This window comes from Limulus polyphemus, unplaced genomic scaffold (genome assembly GCF_000517525.1).
Source record: "Limulus polyphemus unplaced genomic scaffold, Limulus_polyphemus-2.1.2 Scaffold6076, whole genome shotgun sequence".
In the NCBI taxonomy this organism is placed as follows: Eukaryota; Metazoa; Arthropoda; class Merostomata; order Xiphosura; family Limulidae; genus Limulus; species Limulus polyphemus.
In genome coordinates, this window is record NW_013671686.1 from 9,474 (window position 1) to 21,171 (window position 11,698).

General features: G+C 32.1%; 1 protein-coding gene across 1 annotated transcript in view; it reads right to left on the reverse strand.

Moving 5' to 3' along the window:
• Positions 1-3,735: 3,735 nt before the first annotated feature.
• The window catches only part of LOC106473326 (putative hydroxypyruvate isomerase), a 16,267-nt gene continuing 8,304 nt past the window's right edge, over positions 3,736-11,698 (reverse strand). Inside the window, exons 5-8 of the mRNA XM_013934008.2 lie at positions 7,241-7,290; positions 6,345-6,414; positions 5,459-5,593; positions 3,736-4,123 (exon numbers count right to left, since the gene is read on the reverse strand). Of these exons, the coding sequence (XP_013789462.1) occupies positions 4,071-4,123; positions 5,459-5,593; positions 6,345-6,414; positions 7,241-7,290 (308 nt within the window). The 3' untranslated portion in view covers positions 3,736-4,070. The remainder of the gene's footprint in view (positions 4,124-5,458; positions 5,594-6,344; positions 6,415-7,240; positions 7,291-11,698) is intronic.

Sequence of the window (11,698 nt, forward strand, 5' to 3'; positions counted from 1 at the left end):
TCTACTCTTCCCATGTGATCACGTGACAAGCTTTGTATTTCTTAAAAGACAAAAATTAGCTAGCTTGACGGCACCGTCCAGACTGTATGTATGTGTGATATTTCATAATAGTGTTCAGACAGTTTCAATGTTTCATGAAATTGGAATAGAAAATGAATGGATAAACAGTAAGTTATTCATTTATTATATTTAGTTGTAGCAAAATGTATTATTCTCATTCAAATAATAGATAATATGCATGTTATATTAATGTATCGTTGACTTGTGAAACCGAAACAGTAGGTGTCCTATGGAACATTGTCTGAAAGAAGCTATGAACATTTTAGAAATTTATTGGATACTTTCGCAAGATTTGTGTATGCAAAAAGGTTTGCTGGTGTGCTTGCCAGTAATAAGCTACCTGATCACGTAGAGAAACAATTGTACATCATTAATCTGAATCCCAGTCATAAATCTGCTAGCCACTGGATCTGTATTTACGTTGGTCAAGATGAGAACAGAGAATGTTTTGATCCATTAGGACTGCCTCCACGTAATCTCAGTATAAGAAAATCATCAAGGACTGTTCAATATAAACTTACCAGAACAAAAGTTTACTGCAAATACCGTATTCATCTCTCTCTGTAGACAATATTGTATATATCATACTTATTATCATTGTCGACATGTGTCCAAAAAAGTTCAGTTATATCTGTCCTCAAAGATTTTTTAAAAATTGTAAGTGTTATTAATCTATAATAGTGATTAAACACATTGATTATGTAGTCAAATAATTTACTACAGAGTTTAACTTAATGTTAAAATTAAAGATAGTGAAACATGCATTATATGTGTATAGAAAGTTGCAGCTCATGTGTTTTGAAATTAAATAGTCTGATTGGCCTAAGACTGAACATCTAACAATGAGTCGGAGCAAAATGATACTTGGTGTCAATGACCCACAGATGGAAATTTAAAAAAAACGTCTATATACTTCATACTGTTCTATGGAAGTATAGAAACATCTTTGTCAAACATAGGCAATTAGATGTATGTTGAAATCTGTATACAACCCTTAGTGACATTGCCCATGAAATACAGATAAATATATATAATTGAAAACAAAAACATAAGTTGTGATCTCATTCGTGTAATGCATAACAGCAAGTTTCTTAAAATCCTATGGACAATAAGGTTGTCATTAAAATAATAGTTTTAATATAATTAAATCTAGACATTGATGACGTAATCATATGTGGAAGTATAGTAATACCCTCCACCCTTGTCAAACTCATGTAAGATAAAACTATAAAGTATCGTGTGTAAAATGAAATATTTTTGTCAAGTTATACGGATAGCATAAAGTCAGACTAGTGAAACAGTGAATTTTAAATCATAGTATGGTATATAAATATACGTCTTCTTCTGGACTATTTACAAATAAATGGTCAGGAAATGTAATTAAGTACAGAACTAATGAATTAGTATTTTGTACTGACTGTATTAAATCTAGCCATGTTGATCCACAAGGAACTATAACGTCATGTCCACCTTCATGACGGGCTAACAACGTGACTCTAGCAACACACCCTCTCTGGTGACATCATTGCATGGCGCCATCGCCCTCTGGTTCCACTTCGTGAACACTTATGTAACTCTCAGTTGGAGTGATAATTTGCATATTACTCAATAAATATGTAACCCTCGGATGTCGCCAACCTTTGTCTAGTACATAACAGTTGAGTAATCCCAGTAATTATGTAACAGTTACATAACCCTCATACAGCATTTTTTTTATTTCTACTCTCTAAGAGACCTCTCACCGAGGCGGCATCCTTTGTACGTTATACAAGCGGGGTAACTACTCATGTGGGTAATCAATGTACTTTGAAAGATTTGATATTCTCACAAAAAGTATATTTTAATTTATTCTTGGTAAGATTACATCAGAATTTCACACTTTTTTAACAGTTAGAGAAACAAAAGACAAAAATTGAATAATTAGCACGGGTTGAATCTGTTCCTAAATACTACTATTACAAAGGAAGAATCACAAATATCTTTCTAAAAAACATATATTGAATAATTAGCACGGGTTGAATCTGTTCCTAAATACTACTATTACAAAGGAAGAATCACAAATATCTTTCTAAAAAACATATACCATCCATACATTCTTACATTCCTTTAATGGAAATGCCAACCTTAACCGATGTATACAGAAATGACAGCCTAAAAAAAAATTCGGAACTAGGTAGAAAAATGAGAATTATCATTTTTGTGGCCACTTTTCTGCCATAAGCAATACCAAGATCCACAGAATAAAGCATATAAAATACATGATTTTCATTTATTTTGGATGAATAACACACACAGTGAGTTAGAAGTAAGTTAAGACTTAAATTTCTACAACACCTATACTTGGCAAGAGTTTTATATTGCATCAGATCAGTAACTGTTGTGGTTTGACATCATTTCATTACTTTCAACATAAAGTTACTTTATGTCAGTCATTTATCTATTAAACTTACCTGACTTTTGTTTTTTTCTTCTTCTTTGTGTTCCTGTTTGTTTGTTTTTTTCTAGTATTTGGTGTTGGGTAGTTTCCAACTATTACAAAGTTCCATAATGGGATAATTTCTTCTTAGATTGTAATTTTTGGGGTTATTTATTTGTCTTATTTTCACCTTTACTTTACTACAAGTAATGTTTAACCCTTTCAGTACTGTTTGGTTTTCCCAGCATATGTTTGTGGAGGACTGATGGGATCTATATCTCCCATAAAAATATTTTGAACCTTGTTCTTCAGTCCTTTTGGTGTATCCTAGGTCATTCATACCTTCTTATACTGCTTCTGTTTACAAAAACAAAAGTCCTAACGAAATGGTTGAGGAGTAAACTTCCCAGTGATACGTTTCCTTTTTACTATTTCCTTTAGTGCAAGGGTGGTATCCCGGTGTGGAACTCTTTTTTTTCCCCCCCCTAAGCCTTTCTTGGTAAGACAGCTTTCATTTTAACAAAACCAGCATGGCTGCGCCAGCTTCTGATTGACCGATATTTTAATTGGCGTTACCAAGTGTTTGAAGTTGATGTAAGTACAGCTGCAGAAGTCCAAAAGCTAACCCTAAGCGAACGAGTAGGAGTCAAAGTGTTCATACTACAACTATTTACAGCATTCAACATGGTATGTATTTGATGTCAGAGATTTATAGACTATTCATTTTACCTTGGTTCATGGCAGAAAAGAGTTAATACAGATACAATATAGAGGGATACTGAAAATAACTGTCGGAGCCTGAGTCAGACTGACTTCTTCATTTCACAGACATATCTTGCATACAAATGCCTTTATAACGCATCTGATTTTTGTATAGAACAGGCTTTTATTTTACTGAAAGCTTGCCACATTTTGTGCAATTACACACAGTGAATTTGGAATTATAGTCAATATTTAAATGGTATGATGTTATTGGCACAATCTAGGACTAAAAACTGGAATGGTTGGCACGTCTGTTTTAACGATCGCAAGAAATGATGTAAAACAATTTATAAAATATATTTTATATAATTCAAAATGCTTTTTACCTTTATAAAAAAATATACTTGTGTGTATAGTTAAGTTTCTATTATGTAGTTCCCGAACAACATTTTGTACGAAAAAAAAATATTTGTACCTTTTCAAACCATGAATGATATGCTATCTTTCAAACAGCCGTTTAGTTGAGGCTACATGTTTTAATTGTTTAACAACTGGAGAACTTTGCATGAAGGATAATTTTATTAATTTGAAACTGAGGAAACCTTCTCACTTCTCAATGTACAAACATTTTACAAAATGTAGAATTTTCCCAAACTAAGACTGTCACGAAGTAAAATCATACGTTGGCTACAAAAATTAATTACAATTCAAGTACAATTTAAGAAACAAAATTATTTAATCTTTAATTCAGCCACAAATGTTAGCAGGTTATTAACAGTACAGCAGGTCACAGAGAAACAAGTTTTTACCAGACAAATAAAACATTCAAAAGCAAGTTACCAAACGACGATCTTAGAGTTCGTAACCGTATTCTTCAATCCAAACGACGATCTTAGAGTTTGTAACCATATTCTTCAATCCATTTTAATCCCTCACGTGTTGACTCTGGAAAATAAAGTAGACTCAGAGATGACTTCTTCTACGATACACATCTAGAGTACTATTAGAATTCTGGTTAAAACTTTCAAGCCAATTATTCAGATCACGACTAACAAGTAACTTGGACACAATGTTTAGTTAATACTGTGAAATAGGGTAAAATATCACATATTGAGGAATGTCATTTAAGCAGTAAACGAGAATAAAATTTTAAACATGCAAAATAAATTTACAATTCTTGTTGTATAATTTGTGTAATATTCTACGAAAAAAAATTTCACTCTTCCAATGTTGAAACAATGATTTAAAATATTAGAGTTGTATTTAAATTCACCAAAGTATAAAAATCTATGCAGACTCAAAAACAGGTGTATAACATCATAAATCTATAGAATATTTGAAAATTTGGGGCATAAATTTTGATTGTGTAATAAATAATAACAGTGTAAAAACTGCTACTTCAGCATTTATATACATTTGTATGTGTTCCGTCTGTGTTATATCATCTACACATACAATAGATGAACTTGAATTGTTTAAAAACTGAATTTTATTACAGCAACTTCTCATTATACAATCCTGCTTTATTGAAAAACTGATACTGATTTTGGAAAGTCTTTAATGACACAGTTCTGCTTTATATAAAAACTGATACTAATTTTGGAAAGTCTTTAATGACACAGTTCTGCTCTATATAAAAACTGATACTGATTTTGGAAAGTCTTTAATGACACATTCCTGCTTTATATAAAAACTGATACTGATTTTGGAAAGTCTTTAGTGACTCAGTTCTGCTCTATATAAAAACTGATACTGATTTTGAAAAGTCTTAAGATTGAAACAACCACTTCCCAATAAACTACATTTTATGTCTAAAATTATAGAAGTAACTTGAACAGGTTTTTCAAATCTGCTTTCATCTATTTTTACACAATCTTAGACGAGTTTGAAAACTTTAAATAGTGTCATTTCTATCCATGTCAGAACTTCTGGATTGCATTGTCTACACAGTTTTCATAATAATTTCTAGTTTTCATGTAGTTAGCAGATTATTTACTTCTTGTAAATAACAACAGTTTTGGTATCTACTCATTCCGAAGCTAAAAATTAAGCAATTTTTTTTCTTTCTATTTTCATGTTGAAAGCTTTTACTGGTTACACATTTTATTTTTCACAGAGAAATGACAAAAACATATCTACTATTACTCAAACTTTGATTCCTTAACATTAGATATAATATTAAACTCTCTACTACTCTAGTCTTCTATTTTTATAGCTATTCAAACCTGAATTGATTGTCCAGCTTCAAAATATTACCAAAAAAATCTGTCCCCCTCTAACCTTTTGGAGTGTATTCCAGACCAATCCACCCATCGTATCGTAGTTCATCCAACAGACTGAATACATATTGGTAGTTAATTTCTCCAGGAGCAGATGGTTCATCTCGATTTGGTGCTTGAGAAACCTGAATATGTCCTACAAATGGATAATACTCATATAAGTTACAAGTGATTTCAATCTTATAAACACTTAACCTTCTTCAGTAGTTAGCCCTTCCAAGAGCACATGGTTCATCTCGATTTGGTGAAACACAAATATTCATTATATATATGTACGTATGAAGAAAAAACTTTCCTGTACCTTTTACGCCAACGAGACTGGCACCAATACTTAAAAATTGATGTTAGGGTTATCAACATAATTTTAAGATGCAAAAAAAAAAGTGTTACATTTTCAAGCAAATTTCAATATACAATAAAACTCGGATAATAACGTGTGGTAAAACATTAGATTGGTTAAGAATATCTAGGATTGAAGTGTACAGTTAAGGACATTTAATATATTGTGAAATACACCACATTTAATAAAAAAAAAAATCTTATATCAAGCTACAGAGGTAGATTTATTATAAAAATATTGTGCGTCGTTCGATTTTAAGAGAAATTTGATGACTAGCAATGGAGAATTTTATTCATTATTACACAAACGTTAACAATTTTGGCAGTAAAATTATAAAAAAAAAAACCTTTATTCTCAGAAAATAATAATACTAAAGAATTTTATCTCGGCCATTGTGGCTTCATCGGGGCCAGTAGTGCAAGGAAACAAGAAACATTAACAAGAATAGTTAATTTTTTTGGTTATCTATGAAAATAAGAGATAGTATGATTATTAAAATAAAAGATATTCAAGACTTCTACAAAAATTGTAAAACAAAGTCACCCACCTACATACTGTAGAAGTTCCCTTATGTTGTTTGTAAGATTGCCACATATCATTTGTAGGTGGAAGATATCCTTGAGAAAATGAAATATATTAATTACACTGTCTGAATTAAAAGCCTGATGACTTCTATATTCAATACATGTGTTTTACTACATTATAAATATTACATTCAATTAAAACATCTAGAAAAATGTAAGACAAAAATCATTTAGGTAATTATCAATAAATTCTGATCAAAACAAGTTACCCACAGTGACCAGAGCTAAAGATCAAATCAATAACTAATGTAACTGATTTAATATACTGGTCTAACCAAGGCAAGGTCATAAAACTAAAAATTTGTAGTGCCTACAAACAAAAATATCGGTTCTCGAACAAAATTTGTTTTTATACATCCTGATTTCACAAAATACAGGTTTATAAGTTTTATTCTACGTTCACCAACGTAATGTTGAAATTCTACAAACTTTGAGAAATGTTCATCTACAAAACACGATAAAACAGTGACTGAACAGGTACACTTCCTGAAACAGTAACTCACTTCTAAAGAGATACAGATAGTGGGAGGAGACATGGGTGGTTAGTACCTAAAGCATTTAAATTCCCCAAAACTTATAAACTATGAAAAACAAAAGTATAGCTTATTTCATATATATATATAGGCTACCTTTTAAAATAAATACTTCCTAAATATATTTACAACATTCTTACAAAACCTGTGGTATGGAATGTATCAAATGTTTTTTTTAAACACTATGTACCAAAGATTCCAACTTCCAAAATTGACTAATCAGATACATGTATTTAATGCTTTCACGGTTTACTACTGATCTAACGTTTCCGTGATGCTAACAATACTACTACTTGGTGAAATTACTTGTTATGAATTATTCTTACCAGTTGAAGCTTCAAAAAGGGACTGTTGATCTTTTTGATGTAACTTACAGCTGGAAAAGAAGTTCAGAAATTCTGTATCGTTAATAATATCTCATGTACGGTGGTAAGATAATCAGCTTACTAACGACATAACACTTAATCTATATGGTAATTTTTTCATAACCACCAATTAAGGTTCAACACAAGCTAATCTTCTAGTTTTCAAAACCCATAATATGTTTTTTTAAGACAAGTAGCTTTTTTTTTTCATTCTTTCAAATTCTTAACTCAGGTAAGCAATTGTTAAGAAGAAACTTTCACAAGTTATCATGCCAAGTCTTTTTAAGGTCACAGCAAGCAACCAAAAGAATGCATAAAAATATACCATATTTTCATGCAAGTCTTTTTCCCTGTTATTGTAATTTTGCTTGCGAGTGTCTTACTCTTGTAACTTGCTTGCGAGTGTCTTACTCTTGTAACTTGCTTGCGAGTGTCTTACTCTTGTAACTTGTTTGCGAGTGTCTTACTCTTGTAACTTGTTTGCGAGTGTCTTACTCTTGTAACTTGTTTGCGAGTGTCTTACTCTTGTAACTTGTTTGCGAGTGTCTTACTCTTGTAACTTGTTTGCGAGTGTGTTACTCTTGTAACTTGTTTGCGAGTGTCTTACTCTTGTAACTTGTTTGCGAGTGTCTTACTCTTGTAACTTGTTTGCGAGTGTCTTACTCTTGTAACTTGTTTGCGAGTGTCTTACTCTTGTAACTTGTTTGCGAGTGTCTTACTCTTGTAACTTGTTTGCGAGTGTCTTACTCTTGTAACTTGTTTGCGAGTATATTACTCTTGTAATTTGTTTGTGAGTATATTACTATTGTAATTTTTGTTTGTGAATATTAAGTGTGAAATCCAGCACTTGTATAATCCATGCCTCTTAATTAATAACAAGTCAACAAAGTGTGATTTATCTATTTTACATACTTTACATAACAGCTTCTCAACCTTCAAACTGCCAACTTTTTACACTATTCAATACCAATGGAGTCTACACATTACGTCATAAACAGTAAATTTCAATATTACAATACTCAGTGTAAAGGGCTGCCCACGGAAATTTGGTGGAATCACTCATTTTCAATAGAAATATCTTGGGACCTCTAGCAACAGCATAACATATGGCCAAAAATATAGTTAACAGTGAGGGTACCCAAATGACGAAATAATACATTTTAATCCATACAAGTAAAAGCATAAGAAAATTGTATCTAATTAGTTGTACTCATTACCAGGTTGATTTTTAGTTTTGCTCAAAGCAGGTAGTTTGCTCTGATCATAGTTAATATTATTAGCATTTGATGGACAATACGAGGTCTCTTGACCCATCTTGGCTCTCCCATTCATTTCACCAAACAACTATCTGCCTCTACCCAAGCCCTGATTTCCAAAGTTCTAATCAAGCCCTCTCTTATAATTCTCCAAATCACCCCGTTTTTAAGTATAAAATTGATTAATTTGCTTCTACCTTGCCAAGTTTTAAATACATGTCCTGTAGCCCTACCACCCTCACCATTACACATCAAAAAGATTATTCATCAATCTCATGTATTCTCTCTTTAAATTTAGATTCCTATTAATCTTTAGTTTCTTAAAAGAAAATAATTTAGGAACCTTAAAATGTCCTCGTATGACAGTCCCTCTTTCGAATCCTTTCCAACAACTCAATGTCTTTCTCAAAGTGAGAAACCCAAGAATGAGCACAATATACCAAATGAAGCCTAACCAGAGATTTGTACAAAAAACATTTATAACCTTCTGTAGATACAACCTAATATCCTCTTTGCTTTCCCACTGGCAACAACACGCTGCTTGTAAGGCTTAAGAAAGTTATCGACCAAAACACGGCATTATTTTTCTTCAATCACGCTATTAAGTTGATTTCCACGATGCAAGGTGGTACTTACAGTTTAAATTAAGGCATCCCACATGCATTAACTTGTACTTAGTATAACTAAATACTAGTGATAGTGATTGGTGGTGTTTTTGTATCATATGTTATTATGGTCCCTGTAATTATAAGCTCAGCATTTGATCTACAACTCCATAATTTGATCACATTTGATTAATTGATTAGTACAGTGTATCTCAAACCATGGTATGTACAAGCAGAAAAAGAAATATTTTGATTACTTGGATATTTGGAATAATGAAAAATAGTAATAGTTGGAAACACTAATATAAAGAGTTGATTATTTTTGTGGCAATTGATATAACTGAAACTTTGATTAATCAATTGTTGGAATAATCGTATAAAGAAATAACCAGAAACATTGGGACTGGAACATATATGGTCTCTAAGTGTTTTTCTGTTCAATACAGCTGGTTCATGTATGAATTCTTGCTTTTAAAATTTCTGCACAAGGTGTTGGATCGTAAATTTTCATGGTCATGTAGTCGATTGACATTCCCCCTATATGTCTTTGCATGGTAATGTTGTCTACTGACATTCCCCCTATATGTCTTTGCATGGTAATGTTGTCCATTGACATTCCCCCTATATGTCGTTGCATGGTAATGTTGTCCATTGACATTCCCCCTATATGTGTTGCATGGTAATGTTGTCCATTGACATTCCCCCTATATGTCGTTGCATGGTAATGTTGTCCATTGACATTCCCCCTACATGTCGTTGCATGGTAATGTTGTCCATTGACATCCCCCTACATGTCGTTGCATGGTAATGTTGTCCATTGACATCCCCCTACATGTCGTTGCATGGTAATGTTGTCCATTGACATCCCCCCTATATGTCATTGCATGGTAATGTTGTCCATTGACATTCCCCCTATATGTCATTGCATGGTAATGTTGTCCATTGACATTCCCCCTACTATGTCATTGCATGGTAATGTTGTCCATTGACATTCCCCCTATATGTTGTTGCCATACAGTAATTCAATTATTCCTGACTTCTATGCATCAGTTTTCCTCAATATGTCAGAGATTCCTGTACAAGCACTGCCAGAGCTAGGTGAAAGTCCAGATTATTTCATGGATTCACTAGATGGCATTGACTCTGATGAGTTGACCCAGTGAACAGAAAAAACTTTTAAGAGGTCATATATATTTACCAGCTGAAGCGAATAGATTAACTGATTATAATTGTAATTAATCAATCAGTTTACATGACACTAATTAATGTAATCACTGCTCGTATGTAAACAATTACAGTGATTAAATTGCCAAGCCCTTACCTGTGGCCGAGAAAGTTAAGAACCTACCAGCAATTTCACGAATAAATATATATTTTTTTTAATGTACGATGGATCCACATCGGTCAGTATTTCTAGTGCTGTTCAAAATGTAGCATTGGTCAAGATACAAAAGCATTAAAATCAACATTTCAAAAAGCCAAATTTTCCTCTGACATAAAACAGAAAAGTCACACTTTAAATCCACGGCTGGTGACCCATCTCAAGAATAATTATGGAAACTACTGAAGTGTGAGGTAAACTATTAATAAAAACATCATGCAGCAGTACTATACAGTTTGAAATTCAATAATACTTAACTTTTTTTACCCAACACACACACAACAAGTACAGAAAAAAAAAAGGATTTTACTTTCAATAAAACTGAATCAATACCAATATAATGTAGATATACAATTCATTAACACCGAGTGATTAATTTTATTTTATTAAAATGAAACATTCTCGTTTCATTAAATGCTGTCCTTAATTTATGTTGTGGACATCACTAACAAGAATGATTAATAAAGTTGAAAATACTGCAGAAACAATCTTCGGTTATTAAAACCCAAATAAGACTGAGGAACACAAACAGTATAGTTTTGGTTGTTTGATTAAACAGCTTTGAAAAATTGCTACGTGATTTTTTTCTTTCTCTTTTTCAATCATAGTTGTTTTATTTTTACACGTTTCCATTGCAAATATTCCAAACTTACAAACAGTGGCAAGAAAGTCTTAATTTTTTTCCACAGCATGTTGTTGTTGGTGCTATTTATACCATTAAGTTTGTTGTCCAATGAGAAATTATCTAAATTTTTACAATGGCATTACTATGATGTCAGATTAAGATGGTGGACTCTGGGCCTGCATGCAAACAAATGAAATTGTTTCACTTTTAAAGCAGCCAATATGGAACCCAGTAACTGAAATTATACCTTTCAGTCTTACCTATTTAAGGGGAAGAAATACCCCCAACGTAGCATAGGAATATTACAGGGAACATGCATACGACTGACACAAATTTTGGAATCTAATATGGCAACCCACAATTTGAAAAAATATTGTGTAAATTCAAAGACAAAAAAATATTAAAATGATCAATATTTCCATATTTGGTAAGTAGCCAGTTCTTTCTCCCAAATAATCTAAAAATTCATTTAGATTTCCAAACTTTTCCTGCGGAAATCCTTCATACCAGGGATATCGGGTAAATAATCAGTTACGTTAAAAAAAAAAATAA